The 16,101-nt window shown below is 57.1% G+C and overlaps 1 protein-coding gene across 1 annotated transcript; it reads right to left on the reverse strand.

The window, feature by feature from the left end:
• Positions 1–2,924: 2,924 nt before the first annotated feature.
• SLC27A4 (solute carrier family 27 member 4) lies at positions 2,925–16,005 on the reverse strand. The gene is made up of 13 exons (XM_019728712.3): positions 15,854–16,005; positions 14,422–14,588; positions 12,423–12,817; positions 11,005–11,163; positions 9,460–9,529; positions 9,265–9,356; positions 8,379–8,488; positions 7,909–8,118; positions 7,629–7,755; positions 6,849–6,986; positions 6,494–6,658; positions 6,260–6,406; positions 2,925–3,776 (listed from the first exon to the last, which is right to left on the reverse strand). Exons 2-13 carry the CDS (start codon positions 14,580–14,582, stop codon positions 3,619–3,621), a joined length of 1,932 nt encoding a protein of 643 aa, XP_019584271.3. The 5' UTR covers positions 14,583–14,588; positions 15,854–16,005; the 3' UTR covers positions 2,925–3,618.
• Positions 16,006–16,101: the final 96 nt, after the last annotated feature.

The raw sequence follows: 16,101 nt of genomic DNA on the forward strand, positions 1-16,101 counted from the left end.
TTCGCAGGGACCATATCCCCATTTTTCAAATGAGAAAACTGAGGCTCGGAATGGTGGCTTGCCCTTGGACTTTTAAATATCAGGGCTCAGCCCAGGTTGTTGTGCCTTCAGGATCCCTAGTTCCACTCACTGACTCTCACTGCCTCCCGAGTGGCAGGCTCACCCAAGTGCCTTCCCTTGGGATCCACGCAGAAGAGGGGCTTGGGCCCCATTCCCTATCCCTTCCAGCAGGCCGGCCAGCCCGGGCGCTGGCCTCCATCCTCTCTGAAGCTGCAAGGAAGACAATGGCAGGGTCGGAGGGGGAGGCGAGGGCGCGGGTGCCCCCCTGCCCACTGCCCTTTGTCTTCCCGCCTGCTCCCCTCGTGCGCCCCGGGAGGCTGGGAGGCGCCTCTCGCAGGCTTCCTCCTCCCATTCTTGTGCTAATTGGGTGTCAAGCTGAGATCAGTGAGAAAGAAATCCGTCCCGGCTCGGGTTAAACTGCCGCCAAAGATGAGGGTTGAGCCCAGAATATCATTAGGCTGGGAGGAAGCAGGGCCCCCTCCTCGGGGGGAGGGGCCGGCCATGCATTCAGGCCCCTTTGAAAGTCACCCGGTCGCCCCCTCCCTGGCCGCTTCAATAGGCCCCTCGGAGGTATTTAACCTTCTTCCCAGGAATTGAAAGTGATACACCAAGCACTGGCCTGGGCGGCCACTTGCCTGTCTTGAGGATAGTAAGACCTCCGGAGACGCTGGAGGCAGGCCCCTTCCAGCCTCTCCCGGTGAAGGTTGCAGATGGGAACACTGAGGCTCCAGGAAGAGGCCTGCATCCAGCACCGCCGTTCACAGGCTCTGTGGCCTCTGGACAGACTTTGCCTTTCTGAGCCTCAGATTCCTCATCTGGGGAACGGGGCTCCAAATAGCAGCTGCTTTGTGTTATGGACTTAATGAAATAATGCACACAAAACTCTCTGCAGAGCTCCTGGCACATAGGAAATGTTCCAAATATGATGGCCATTAGCAAGTCTGAGGAAGCGGGTTTGATGGGATGCAAGGATCTCCTAGTGGGGTTCCCAGTCTCTGGAGGTGTGCAAGAAGTGCTCACAAACGACTCACTTCAGATCTTGCCTCAACTCCCCACACACCCTGCCCAGCCTCGCTGCACTTCTTTAATCCCCCCGACCCTCCCTGCACCTCCAGGACTTTCAATTTTGCTGCTTTCTGTGTGGGACACTCTTCCCCTCCAATTCTTGGATAGCTCTTCCTTAAAAAGCCTCTCGGACCAGGACACATGACACCCCCCCCCATTTCACCCCAGCCCTTGCCCCCGCCAGGGCACTGGGTTAGGTACAGCTAAGCACAGGCTCTTTGCTGCTAGCCCCCTCTCCCCCACTCCCAGATGGTGGGCTCCCTGAGGGCACATCTAGGGTCTCTTCACCCCTCACCCAGCCCCCTACACAGAGGCCTTTGAATTTGCTCCTTAGGTGTACTTAACGAGGTGCCCTGTAAACCGTTAAACACTATATAAATGTCAGGAAATGCCCAATACACAGTAGCCATCGTTAATTATTAGGCTGGTGCAATTATTGCGGTTTTTGCCTTTTTAACCTTTAAACCGCAATTACTTTTGCACCAACATAATAACAGCATGAGCACCTACTTCGTGAGTGCAGAGACAACCACTCCATACTGCCTTCGGTGACTGTTCAACCGGAACGCATGCACTCCTTCCCATTGGAAAGCGCACACTGCTGAGGGTTAAAGACACCAGGCCACACTGTTGGCCAAGCCCAACCCCTTGCAAGCCCAAGTATAGGCCCTCAAAGGCCCACCACAGCGTGCTCTGGGCTGGGTACCTGCCTGGGGCTGAGGTGGGAACTGTCTCTCCTTCCCGCTTTCCCCTGGGTGAGCTCTAGGATTCTGCAAGCTCTGCACGCCCTCTGCTGGTCACATCAGTGCACTGCAGATTAGGACACTGCAGACTTGCCTGCCACCCCCTAACCCCACTCTCCAAGCGCCCAGCTCCAGCTTTATTCCCACCTCCCCTGGCCCCTGCTTTCCCCCAAGAGAAGCACCAGACTCCTCTATCTTTCAAAGGCCCCCCCAGGAGTCACCCCAGATTTCTTATCCTGGCCACCCTCCACCTGAACTGTCAGCTGCTGGCCTAGGGCGTGGACCGCGGTCAGCTCCACAGGCATGCATGGAATGGAAGCTCTTCTGGCTTTGTTGTCTTCTGCACCAGGTGGGTGGAGCAGTGGGAAGGGCCAGGGACTGGGGTTTGCATTCCAGCCCCCACTACTTGCTGTGTGACCTTGGCCAAGTGACAGAAAACGATGAAGGTTAAATAGTGAAAAGCCAGAGGCACACACTGCCCACTGCCCTGGAGTGGCTTGGACGCCTTTCCTGTCAGGCTATGCAGTTTCCAGCCTGGCTGTGATTCCAGCGATGGGGCCTGGAGCACAGCTGGCTCTGGGCGGCACTGCTGACTCCACAGCCCTGGTAAGACTGCTCCAGGAAGCTTTCCTGAACATTGCCCGAGCTGGTTAGGCAGCCCTTCTCTGGCTCCTCACAGCCCCAAACCCCTGGGGAAATGCACCCCAGGCAAAGTGAATAAATAGCAAGAGCAAGGATCTGGAGATGGGATCCTACCCTGGGTTAGGGTTTTCTCCCTCAAAGGCTCTGAGCAGCCCTTTCCTCTTCAGTTCTCTGAATCCTCGTAAGACTAAGTCACTTACCCAGGGCCACAAGCTTGTAAATGACACAGCTAGTGTGGACTTTCAAGCTAAACACCTTGCCAGACTCAGGTGGGAACCGCCCGATCAGAGATAACTTGCTGAGGGCAGGGCTGTCGCATCTTACCTGCCCCAAGTCCAAGTGAGTGGATGGCCAGAGGGGCAGGAGGTGGGGCCCGAGCAGGCTGGAATAAGCTCAGGGGGCATCCACACAGGCTGGGGGGAGTCAAGGCAGTTTATTGGCCCCGAGTGTCCCCCACTCCTCCTCTCAGAACCAGGCCAGGACTGAGATGGAGAAGGTGACATGGACAGACCCACAAAGACAGAAAGGTGCTGCCTGAGGGCCAGCCAGGCAGCCACCCAGGGAGAGGACAGGAGAAGGGGGTTCTCAGTCTGGGCCGCCTGCTGCATGTCGGGGTCCTGCTCCTATCCTCCTGGAGACGCCGGCAGACCTGAGTCTCATTAGAGCTGCTCCAGGCCAGGGTCCTCTTCAGCCACTGGACCAACGGCCACCACTGGCCCTGCCCACTCTGCGGTCTTCCTGAGTCTGGGGGTTTCTGCCCTGGTCCCACCGAAACTCCCTGCTCTCTGAGGTGTACTTGGCAACCTTCCACCTCCCCCTGCCCTGACCAAGACATCATCCTGATGGGCCCAGTCAGTCTCAGCCTGGGGCCCAGAGGCCCTGCTTGGCCTCGAAGACACACATGAACGTGAGGCTTTCACAGAAAGCCGCTGGGGAAGGGGGAGGCGGCAGTGAGTCACTTGGCAGTTTGAAAGGAGGGGGTCAGCACCTCAGAGTCGAGCTGCTGGGCCCTGCTTGCTTTGGTCTGGCATTGCCCAGGACCCCTCTGGGGTGGGAGCTGGGGCTCTGGATCCAGCAACTGCTGGCCCTGAGAGGGACTCGGGGCAAATCACAGCTTCTCCTCGCCGGCCTGGATGCGGGTATAGGCCTCTTGGTCTAGCTGGACGTAGCGGCCCTTCCGGGAGTCCAGGTAGAACAGTGGGTCTTTCACGACGGCAGGGTCAAAGCCCTCCTTCCGCAGCTCTGTCTTCTGAAACTTGAAGGTACCTGAGAGCAGGAAGATGGGGGAAGAAGAGTTGGAGGGAGCAAGGCAGGGGCCGAGCTCCTGGGAACCTGCCCGCCAGAGCTGAGGAGGGGTTGAGGAGGGCCAAGCCTTCTATAGTTTCCAAAAAATATATTAAATATGAAAAAAAAAGGCTCCATCCATTTCATATGTACCGCTTCTCAGAGCAGCCCTGGCAAAGGGGACGGGGGGCCGCATTACCTATCCCCTTTTTGCAAGTAGGAAAACTGAGACCTGAAGAAGGGAAGCCATTTGTCCAAGGCCACACACTGAGTGACAGCAGAGTGAGGAGCAGAACTCAGGTCTTCTGTGACGGTTCCCTTTATCTGAGCACCTCCCAGGTACAGGTATGATGGCATTCAATCTGCACACCAACCCGAGAGTGTTCAATCATATTCTATGGATTCTAAGATGCACATATTTTCAGATTTTAACATCTCTGAAATAGCTGAAGTAGCAGCCATTTTTTCTTAATAGTATGTTACAAGTAAATTATGCATCTTTCAATCAGTGGTATTAGCCCCACTGTACAGATGAGAAAACTGACAGTCAGAGAGGCACACCCCTGGGTCAAAGTCATACAGCTAGGAAAAGGTAGAGCTGGGATTTGAACCCGGGTTTGACAGATTGCCAGAAATGGCCAGATTCTTCCCCTCCCTGTAGGCACACTCCTCTGCCATGTGGCTCGGCCAGTTCTCCCAGCAAGTGGTAGAGTCTTTGTCAATCCCTACTCAAAACCCGACTGGCCTCATGACTTGCTTTGACCAATGGAATGTGCAGAAGCAATGTTGTGAGAGTTCTGAGTGAGGCTAGGCCTCAAGGGGCCTTGCAGCTTCTACCCTCACCCTCTTGGGGGTGCCGGGAGCAGTCTAGCCTCTCCAGGATGAGAAGGCACATGGAGCAGGAATGAAACATCTCAGGAAAGACCCTCTAGGACCAGTGCTGTCCAGTAAGGTACTCACTGGCCATAGGGGGCTATTTAATTCAAATGAAACAGAATTCAGTTTCTCAGTCACACTGGCCCCATTGCAAGTGCTCCTAGCTATGTGGGGACAGTAGCTGCTGGACGGTGCAGGCACAGAACATTTCCATCGCGGAAAGTTCTGTTGGACAGCGCTGCAGAACCAACCAGCCAAGAGCTAGACACGAGAGAGACCATCTTAGACCCTCCAGTCCCGCTGAGTCCCTGAGGGACGGCAGCCCTTTGACCCAGGTGAGGCTAACAGAACCACTCAGCTGAACTTAACCCCACTTGGCTGACCCACAAATTGTGAGCAAATAAAATAGTTGTTTTAAGCCCCTAAGTATATTTGGGGTGGTGTGCGGCAAAGCCTCTTTGCAAGCTGACGTCGGACAACTTCCGTGCCTCTCTTGGACAGAGAAGTCCCAGCTGTGGTCCAGTCTGCAGGGAGCTCGCAGCCTTGGTCAGGAGCACTGCACCAGGGGCCTCCCTACTGCTGCAGGTGCCCTCAGGGGCCACCACCCGGCAGGGCCCACACCAATTGGAGAAGGCCTTCCATGGAGGCAGGGCTAACATGATGACCACAGGGGAGGTGGCCACGTGGGAGGAAGCCTGCGGCTGAGCAGTGGGGAGAGCCAGGGCATCAAGGACTGTGTAAGGTCTGGGCACGAGCCTCAGCACTTCCTGCCCACGAGGGAGCTCCTGAAAGCCATCAGGAGACCAACAGACAGAAGGATGGCACCGCCCTGCCATGTGACGGTGGACCCACCACTCCCCTCTTGCCTGGATAACAACGACTGTCATTCACTCCTCTGCCCACTCCTCCCACTCTCCATGCAGCAGCCAGAGGGCTTTGTAGAGAGCAGAGCTGACCAGGTCGCTACCTGCTCAAGCACTGCTGCGGCTCCCTACTGGCCCCTACCCAACTCACAGGCCCTGGGCTTCCAGCCTCGGCCAGCCTCTCTCCCACTGCATGCCACTGCCCACCTCTCTTGCTGGCTCCAGTTTCGGGGAACCTCCTTCACTCTCTAGTGTCCAAGTGCCTTCCTGTCTCAGGGACTTCACCGCCTTTCAGGTCTCAGCTTAAATGTCACCTCCTCAGGGAAGCTTCCTGGTCATCCGACCCCCATTCATTCACTTTTCTGTCTGTCTGATCTGTATCCAGTCTTTATCTTGGAATTCCTTATCCTAAAGCTACCTCCCTACTGCTCTAGAAGCTCCAAGAAGACACAGTTCCTGTCAGAATTTGTTACCTGTATCCCAAGGCCTAGCACCGTGCCTGGCACATAGTAGGTACTCAATAAATATTTGTTCCACTAAGGAATGGATGAACCTTCTCTCTCTGAAGGCTCAATCTGCTCACTTGTACACAGGGAGGTCAGTTTACCAACTACCCAGCTAGGCTGTGGGTGAAGGTCAGGAGACAGCCTCCTAGATCTCCTCAGAAGGAAGCACGAAGGGGCAGAGGCCTGGAACCTGTGAGCTGGAGCCAGGGAGAGGACAGACCTGTTTTGTGCAGCTCAGGCAGGAGGCGCAGGAAGATGGGGCGGGCGTATAGTGGCAGCTCCTTCTCCAGGAGCTGTGCAAAGTGCTCCAGGTCACAGCTGCCAGCGGGGTTGGCCACAGCGGCCATTCCGGCCCGGCCTTCAGTTCCTGAAGGTAGCAGAGTGGACAGTGAGCGGCTGGCAGTGCCCCCTGGTGGCACCTCCCCGCACAAACTGGCACCTCCCACACAGATACCTGGCACTGCTACGCCATACACTGCCACATCAGCCATGTCCAGCAGGCGGCTGAGTATGCCCTCCACCTCCGTGGTGGACACGTTCTCGCCTTTCCAGCGGAATGTGTCCCCTGTGCGGTCTCGGAAGTACAGGTAGCCCAGCTCGTCCATCACCAGCACATCGCCTAGGGAGGGGCTATGTGAGGCCGAGTTCGGGCCAGGCAGCCCTCCCAGATCCCAAGGACCTGCTTGACTGTAGGGGCTGGGACTGGGGACTCCTGGGGAGGTTCTCTGAAGGGAGGGGAAGGCCCTTTCATTCCTCTACAGCCCCACCCTCTGACAGGGATACGAAGGGTGGGGAGAGGTCCCACCCACCGGTGAGGTAGGCCTGGTCCCCTTGTTTGAAGACATCTTTGGCGATCTTCTTATTGTTGGCGCCCTGGTTGAGGTAGCCATCAAAGCGCCTCAGGGGGTCCTGCTGGATGATACGGCCCACCAGCTGGCCCGGCTCGCCTGGGGGCAGGGAAGGTGAGGGTCAGATTTGCCCTGGGTGGCATCTTCCACTGGGCCCCCACCCCCTCAAATGCACCCTGCATCTTGATCTGACTTCTGGTCACTGCATCCCACAGAAATCCATTTCTCCCCTAGCCCAGGAGCCCCTCCAACTTCTCTTGGCACGACTGACACATGTAGGCACCCAATGATGTCTGGTCAAACGAGCAGATGAAAAGATGAACAAATAGATGAAAGGGCCTGACATGGACAGTCTAGTCAAAGCCAGCACTCCCTGGGCCCCTGGCTCTGCTCACATTCTGTAGCACATGATGCTCAGGGCCACCCACGAGGTGGTGCTGCCATGAGCGCCACTACAGATGTGGGCACTCAAGCACAGAGCTAAGGGGCCGAACCAGGATCATCCCAGGAGGCCCGGACCCACGGTCCTCAACATGAAAGTGAATGGACAGACTGACGGATGGATGAGATGCCTGAAGGGAGGGATGGATGGATGGATGTAGAAATAAATAACTTGTAGGCCTAAGACCTGATTGATGGCCACTGGTCAGAACAGAGTTACCTACCCACACACCTCTGTCCCACCTCCCTCCTGGGCCAATCCCTCCCCCTCTGACCCCCAATTCCAACACCGGGGCAGACCTGGCTGGCAAGGCAGGCAGACGCCATTGGGCCCCCGGATCAGCTCCATGGTGTCCTCGTTCACACGTACCAGCCGGATGGGGTACACGGAGGACAGGATGCGGCTGTTGAAGCCACAGGCCCCCACCTGTAAAGGCCAAGACTTGGGCCTGGGCTCTCCCACCTGGGCCCGAAACTGGACAGTGTGTGGGGGGCACTCCAGCACCCACACTCCCTCGCTGCCCTCCCCGCTGCTGCCAGTGCTTTCTGTGGCCCATCCGAGTCCCCGACCGGGGCGCACCTGGCCGTCGAAGTTGCCCAGGCTGCAGTTGCACTCAGTGGCCCCGTAGAACTCAGCCACCTGGGGGATGTTGAACCGGCTGGAGAACTCGGTCCAGATGGACTGCCGGAGGCCGTTGCCGAGGGCCATGCGCACCTGGTGCCGGGTCTCTGCCTCCCGCGGCGGCTGGTTCAGGAGGTAGCGGCACAGTTCGCCAATGTACTGTACAATCTGGGGGTAGAGGGGGCGTGAGTCTGGGCCCCCAGAATCGCTCTCACTTCCCACCTGCCAGCTGCTCAGGCCTCTGTCCCTACTCGTCCTGTCCCCACCCATACACCCCAGGGGTGATCTTTTCTGTTTCTGGGCCTCAGTCTTCCCAGCGGAACAATGAGCGACAGGTGGCCTCAACTGTAAGACACATGTCCCTGAGCGGGGTTGGTGAAAGGGTCACCGGGGCACAGGGATGGCTCATCCCCTTCCCTCTCACTCACTGTGCAGTTGTACTTGATACAATCGTCCCAAAACCGGGAAGCTGAGAACTTCTTCCGGATTACCACGGTCATGCCGTGGAGCAGACACTGCCCGATTCCCACGATGTTTCCTGAAGGCAGAGTGGGCCTGGAGGTCAGGAGACGCGAGACCCTTCCCTTCAGAGCCTCCTCTTGCCCAGCCCAAAGGCCCTTTCCCCTGATCCTTTCGTGTCTTCTTCCTCCAACACTAACAATCCCATCTCTTCCCTCGTTAGACACCTTCCATGGCCTCCAGTGCCTACGGGATCGAGGGCACACTCCTTAGTCTGTTACCCAGGGCCTCTGGAGAAGGACCCAAGTTCCTGCTCCTATACCCATAATACTGCCCTTCAGCTGGGGGCGACCAAGCTAGCCAACCTGGCTTCTATATTGCACATCTGCCTGCGTGGGGTGCACCTCCTCCAGGAAGCTTTCCCAGCCATCCTTGGGCTCTTCCCTTGAGCCAAGCTCCTGCTCCCTGCCTCTCCCACACTCACCATGCCATTTCTTGTATTAAAGTCAGGTGGGTTCCCATCATTCATCCTACCCCAAACACACACCCAACTCTAAGCACCATGAGGGCAGGAACCATATTTTATTCCATCTCTGTCTTCCCATAAGCCCTCAAGACCAAGCAGCAAGGACATGCATGCCTGTGGAAATGAACTGAACAGTCAGACCAGTCCAGGTGTTCTGCAGGACACGGCCACACACGCCATCAGACTGGTGTGGCCAGCCTCATTCAGAGCTCTAGTCAATGGCCACATCTGGATTTGAACTCTGATTTGACTGCAAATGCTGCCTGCCAAGAGGGGAGGGGTTCCTGAAGCCCTGGGGTGCTGGAGGCTGCGGGGCGGGCCAGGGTTACCTGCTGAGTGGTAGAGCGGGAGGCAGTCATAGATAATGTCACTGGGCCGCATGCGAAACCCATAGTACACCAGGGAAGCCATACGGTAATACCTGGGAGGGCAGAGGGTAGAGTGCTCTGGCACCTGGAGGCGCAGGAGGGGAGGCTCCTGGGCCCTGTCCCCCCAGCTGTCCCCCACAGGGACCTGCCCCTTACCTGCTGTGTACCACAATGGCGGCTTTGGGCAGTCCCGTGGTGCCCGATGTATAGATGTAGAAGAGCTTATCTGAAGAAAAGAGACACACGAGTGGCTGTGAGAGGGGTTAGCACAGGGCTGGGCACAGACAGAAAGACAGATGTCTGTATGTGTGCATCAGTCAGTGCCTACTCTGATCGCACCTCCTCTAGCAAGCCCGCTCTGATGACCACTCTGCTGTAATGCCTGCATCTGTTCTTTAACAACCTTTTTTCTGGGCCCTCGCTCTGTGTCAGGCCCAGGAGACATCAGTGACTAAGGTGGGTACAGGCCCTGCCCTGGTGGAGGCTGCAGCCAAGTGGGACAGGAATGAGGAAGGACACAGGCACTCCAATACCAAACACAAAGGGCCAGGAAGCACAGGGCTTGCTGAAGCCCAGTGGTGGCAACTGACCCAGGCTTCAGGGACGGGAGGCGGCAGCAGGGAGGGCTTCCCAAAGGAGGTGACGCCTCCCACTGGTCTTAGCATGAGGGGAGGCATTAGCTGCAGAAAGCAACGTGTGCTGAGGTAGCTTTTGCACCACTGGCCATTTCTTTCCTCCACCCTGCAGCCTGGTCTAGAGGCCGTCACATTACGGTTTGTGTATAAGGCTCAGCCCTACCAGGCTGGAGGTTCTGGGCGGTCAGGAACACCTTGGGATGACTCTGCATGTTCTGTACCCACCATCTCCTGCTCTCTGGATGCCAGGCCTGAGCTGTGCACCATGAGGGCACCAGGCGGGACCAGCCAGAGTCCCTGCCCTCAAGTGGCTTCCAAAAGCTCCAGGAGATAACATCTGCATATGGCAGAAGGTAATGAGGACAATGCGCAGTCACTGAGCACCTCCTGTCACCACCTAGCTTCCCACTGCATTGTTTTCAATCCTCACTGTCATTTCATAGAATAGGTTCTGTAACCTGCCCCAATTTCATGGCTCAGAGGGCAGCTCAGGTGTTCAGGATCACACAAGGGAAGCAACAGAGCTGGGATGTGAACTCAGCCCAAGCTCTAAGCCACCAGGCAACTCAGCAAGGCCTGAGCTCCACAAGGCAGCGTGGGGGAAGAGAAGCAAGGGGCGGCGGGCTGCCTGGAAGAGGGTTGGGGAAGGCAGGCAGCCCAGTGCAGGGAGAGGATCACAGCCCAACAGGGGCCTGCACTGAACAGGTGCTGGTGAATATTCAAAGGGACGCGCCCCTGGCCCAACCCCAAAGGACATTCAGACACAGCCAGTTCTTGGGCTCTACGTGACCCTGCGCGTTAGGCATCCATGAAGGCTTGTCTGACACATCTAAGAATTGGATTTTGTGAGCTCCTGCGTGCCTGGCACTTTCATACACATCAGCTCAGTTAACCTGTACAGTCACCCCAGTGTTACTGCCCCCATTTTCCCAGATGGCAGAAGGGATGTGGCATGTCTCACTCCAGGTCACATGACAAGTTTGCAGAAGAACCCAGGCCTCTGGCCCGAGGCCAGTGATCTGTCCTTGGCCATCTTAGAACCCCTCTGTGGGAGTAGGGGGCCCACCTGTGAAGCCCTTGTCAGGGCGACTGGGCAGGTGCTTGGGGGCATCTTCCAGCAGGGGGTCCAGGTGCTCTGTGCTGGCGGGCACTGAGCTGGGCTCCCAGGGACCGGAGCAGAAGAGGCTGAGCGAGGGGTCCAGGCTGGCATGGATCTCAAAGACAGCTGTAGGGAAGACAGGGCTGATCAGTAGGCAGGCCAGGAAACCCTGTGTTCCCAGGCCCTTTGCTCATGTCAGGGCTGGGCATGTTGTCAGGGGAGGCTGGCTGGGTGGGACGAGAGAGATGGGTGAAGCACCCGGGACCTCATAATAAGGAAAATGCTGCGAGGAGCAACAGCTCCCATTAGCTGCTGGCTAACTACACAATGGGCTCTTTACATGCATTCTCCTGATCACACACCCTAGGAAGTAGGTACCAGTATCAGCCGATTTTACAGATGAGGAAATTGAGGCTCTGAGAGGGACTTGCTCACAGCTAGACTGTGCTGGGGCTGCGAATCAAAGCCAATTCTATCTTACACCAAGGTTTGCGCTCTTACCCCACTAGTCCATGGGGATCCAGTTAGAAGGGAGGAGTGAGGCTCAGAGGCAGGCCAGCTGCCCTCCAGCCTCTTCAGCCAGGGGGAACCTTCTCTCAGGCTCTCCTGTGCATTCCAGGTGTCCAGATACTCACCTGCCCTGAGCACGGGCCAGTCCTGGCCCACTTGGCCCCACTTCCTCTTGATTTGTCCAACCTTCTCTCTTCTCCTTGTTGCATCCTTCCTCCTCCCCTCTCAGCATCTTAATAACTTTCCCTGTCCATTATCCCACAAACTACAGCAACATGGGGAGAAAGAACAGGGACACTGTGGTCAAGCCCAAGGTCAAATCTGGGTTCCACCATTTACCAGTTGTGTGACCTTCGGTGAGTTCCTCACCCCACTCTGAACCTCAGTCTCCTCATCTATAAAGCTGATAACAACACCTAACTCACTTGTGAAGATTAAGAGCTGCTCTTGTAAAGTACCATGCTCAGCACTCGGTCAGTGCCCAATGTGACAGCAAATAAAACATAAGCTCTGCAGGAGAGCCAAGAATGGATTCTTGTTCCCATTTTACAGATGAGGAAATGAGGCCTAATTAGTCACAAGAAAGGTTACCATTAAATCTGAGGGCTCACCTAGCATCAGTCACTTTGTTAGTGCTTCCAGAGAAGTATCTTCTTGAAAACAATACGAGGTGGGTACTATAGTGAGGAAACTGAGGCACAGAGCATTCCAGTGTCTTACTCAGGATCTCTGGCTTACCAGTGGCAGAGCCCAGGCCATCTGACAGCAGGGCTCATACCCTGAACCTCTGAGTCACACAGCCTCCCCCACGGTTGTAGGGGCATTGTGGTCTGTGCAGGGACTCCCTGCCTGTTCCCCGCCCTTTTGGGGCTCACCTGGGGTCATCTCGCTGCCAAAGATGAGAGCCCGGGCCCGGGAGGTGGTCAGGCAGTGGCGCAGGGCGTCCCGCCGGAGATTGGTGTTGATGAGCGCCGCCTCCACACCCAGCTTGGCCATGCCCAGCCACAGGCCCACAAACTCATTGCGGTTCTCCATGAAGAGGGCAGCCACGTCACCGGAGGCCAGCCCCCGGGCCTGCAGGAAGTTGGCCACGCTGTTTGAGTAGTCGTCCAGCTGACGGAAGGTCCAGTGGGTGTCTGTGCCCTCAAAGATCAGGGCTGTCTTGTCGGGGTGGCGCTGTACCGTAGAGGCAAACAAAATGGGCACTGTCCGTCGTTGCCGCAAGTACCGCTGGACCTTTACTTTCACCTTCAGGAGCACCATGCCGCCGCTGTATGGGAGCAGCAAAGGGGCTGTGAGTGCTGGGGTTGGCAGTGGGGGTTCTGATATCCTGGCCCAGGGTGCTGACCCCCGGGCCTGAGCTTCCTGAGTCCAATCACTTGCAACACTCCCCTGGTCCAGCACTGTGTGCTGGGCACCGTTACACACACCAGCTCACTGATGTCACACAGTAATACCAGGGACCAGGGCGATCACTCCCTCCCTGTACCCAAGGGGAAACCGATGCTCTGCCGGCACACGGCTTACTCTGGCTTCATGGGTGGAATGTGGCCAAACTGAGATTTGAACCCCACTCCTCGCTGACGCCAGAGTTCCACTCCTACTATCCTCTATGTCTGCTCGGAGTTTGCTGCTCTGTCGGAGCCTTCTGGGACTCCAGGGCCGAAGTCAAGGCCCAGACTCCTCTTTCAGGGCCCCCCACAACGCTGTATCATACTTCCCCCCACTTCTCACCTCCCCCCTCATTACCACAGTAAATAATGAGTGTGCAATGTGTCCAGTCTTCCTGTGCTCCCAGCCAGGGTAGCTCTGTCCTGCACACCACCTGCCCCCTGGGCCCCACTCAGTGCCAGGAGCAGAGATGTTTAACAAGTGTCTGTGGGATCGCTGGCCACACCACCCATTCCTGCCCTGCCTCTGCCACCTCTGACCCCTGACCTCTCCCAGCTTCCTGGCCTCTAGCCTTTGCGGATGCCATACCATACTCTGGCTGGAGTCCCCTGCTCCTACCACCTTGAGGTATCTCTCAAGTACAACTACTTTTCCTCCAGGAGGTCTTCTCTGATTGCCCAAGGCCCTGACCTGAAGCCATTTCTCCCTGTCTGTGCTCCCACATCTCTCTGCTACTCCCTCCCTTCCTGCAGTGGCCACTCGACACTTCTTGCTGCCATCAACTCAGACTGACAAATGCTGAGCTGCCTGTTCTGGGCGTGGGTCACTGCGCTAGGCACTGGGACACTATTGAGAGCAAGACTGCCAGGGTCTCTGCCCATAGGGCACTGCCAGTTTAGGGATTTACTGTGTCCCAATTATCTCCCTGACCAGTCTATAGCTGGCCCGGGACTGGGTCTGCCTTGTTCCTCTCTGGGCCCCAGAGCCAGCCTGGCCTCTGGCACAGAGCAGGTGTTTCTGGTATAGGATATCCCTGTGGCCCATACCTGACTTGCTGTGGGAAGCAGGTTCTCCCGGACATCTGATTTGGGGCCCTGCTCTAGAACTCAGTGCACTCTCAGACTCGTGCCAACCCAAGGACAAGACTGTTCCCACAGTGCTCCTTGTCACCGTCTCACAAGCTGCTGCATGTCCTCAGGACCACTTGCAGATGTCTCCTCAACACATCTGGTGTTCCATGTTATGTCCCGGTCCCCTAAGTCTGCCCCAGGCTAAAGAGCACCAAGTTAAGGAGATTCCCCAGGAGGAGACTTTGACCCTGGAGGTGGACACACCAGGTACTAGTACCAGGGGAAGGGTGTGGAGCACAGGGTGTGGGGCCCTGTGATGGTAGAGGCCACGGGTCTGGTCTGGGGAGCTTTCGGGCACTAGGAGCCCAGCATGGTACAGGAGACCCCAAGAATGGTTAGACCAGGTACTCACAAGACATCACGCCTGATGGTCTTGATGAAGATCCGGATGAAGCGCCAGCCGCCAGACCCCAGATAGAGGAGCAGCAAGGAAAACCCCACTTGGGTCCAGGGTAGTTTCAGCACCAGCTTGGAGAACAGCAACACTCCCAGGAGAGATGCTCCGAGCAGCATTGTGGCCTATGGGCATAGGGCAGTCAGTATATTCAAATGTCTAGGTCCTCCACTTCCTGGCCCAGTAATCCAGGCTACTATGACCCCAAGGTATCAACCTATAGTAGGGTTTAACAATACTGAGTAGGGTGGCTGAGGATGCGGTCCCTTTCCAGGGCTGTCTGGAAGGGGCAGGATAGAGGCATGGGACTTGAGGTGAGGAGTTCCAGGAGTGACAGGCAGGAGGCTGGATTCTAGCCCCCTAGTCCCATCTCTGCCTCTGACTCACCAAGTGTCCTTGGGCAAGTCCCTTTCCCACTTTAGGACTTAGTCTCCCCCCCTGTGCAATGGGTGTAGTGAGACTTGCTCTCAGAAACCCTTCCAGCCAAAATAGGACAGTCCACTCTCCTGACATCCAGGTTTCCTAACCAAAATGGCTTGGAGGGGAGATATTGACTTAAGTGCCTCTGGCTCGATTCCCCACCCAGAGATCTAGGGAGGTTCTATGGATGACCAGGCCAAGCCACAATACCCAAAGGAACAGCTTCCTGAGAAGGGGCCCTGCTCGGTCCCTGCCCACAGGCTCCTGCAGCGCCATGCCTCTGCCGGCCCATAGAGGGCGACGGAGCCTGGAGGTACCTGAGAGGTGACCGCCCAGAGAGGAAAGGTGATTGAGGGAGAGGAAGAGGGCCTTGAAGGTACCCCCACAAACACTCAGCAAGCCACTCAGATGAATATTTGGGGATTGGGCTCAGGGGGGAGGGGAACAGTTGGCTGGGCTGAGATTAGGACTCTTGGGTTCTATTCCTGGCACTTTACAGATTTGCTGAAGGAGGCAGCAGATGGGTCTCAGTTTTCCTTTGGGTTCTCCTATTCCTGGGGAGGGGATGAAGGTCATGGCTGTGATAGAGTCTGAGAGACTCCAAGACAGGATGAGGTCTTGGTCTGGACCACAGGGAGTCCTAACAGACCATCTTCTCCTCCTCGATGCAAAAAGCAAAAGCTGGGAGGAGTGCTTAGCCAGCGTCCCCAACTCCAAAACCAGGATCGCCAAGGTCCTCAGACCTCTGGCCTCTCAGAATCCATCCCGGAAAGCTGGGGGATAGGGTGTGGAGAGAAGGGGATGCCCAGTTTCATCAGGACCCCGTCCCCATGCGGACCGCCGGGCAGATCGCCGGGCAAGGAGACAGAGGAGCAGGGCGCGCCTCCCACCACAGGCCGGTACCGTCACCTCCCGACGCGGCCGGACACATTCCCCCTCCTGGGGACCCACTGGCCTGGCCTATGCTCACCCGGCGTTGGCCCCGCTGCGCGGCGCCCAGTCCTGATGCGGCCCGGCTGCTGGAGCCGAGTGGGGAGCGCAGGGGGCATTAGCCGCCCCTGGGCGCGCAGAGCCGAATCTCAGCAGCGCTTCGCCGGCTCTGCGCCCAGCATGGCCCAGCCAGCCCCGCCCGCCGCCCGGCCCCGCCCGCCAGCGGCGCTCCTCCCCCGCCCGCCTCCAGCAGCCCAAACTGGCTGCGCCGGGCGGCAACACCGCCTC

This window comes from Rhinolophus sinicus, chromosome 16 (genome assembly GCF_057876585.1).
Source record: "Rhinolophus sinicus isolate RSI-liver-muscle chromosome 16, RSI-T2T, whole genome shotgun sequence".
NCBI classification, from domain to species: Eukaryota; Metazoa; Chordata; class Mammalia; order Chiroptera; family Rhinolophidae; genus Rhinolophus; species Rhinolophus sinicus.

What these genes read in the sequence shown, in the direction of transcription:
- SLC27A4 (XM_019728712.3), bottom strand. Translation starts at nt 14,582, where the DNA reads ATGCTGCTCGGAGCATCTCTCCTGGGAGTGTTGCTGTTCTCCAAGCTG. An exon ending in GCCATTGTGGTACACAGCAG is followed by an intron (nt 9,357 to 9,459) that starts GTAAGGGGCAGG and finishes CTGCCCTCCCAG; the next exon opens with GTATTACCGTATGGCTTCCC. An exon ending in GTATCAAGTACAACTGCACA is followed by an intron (nt 8,119 to 8,378) that starts GTGAGTGAGAGG and finishes CTCTACCCCCAG; the next exon opens with ATTGTACAGTACATTGGCGA.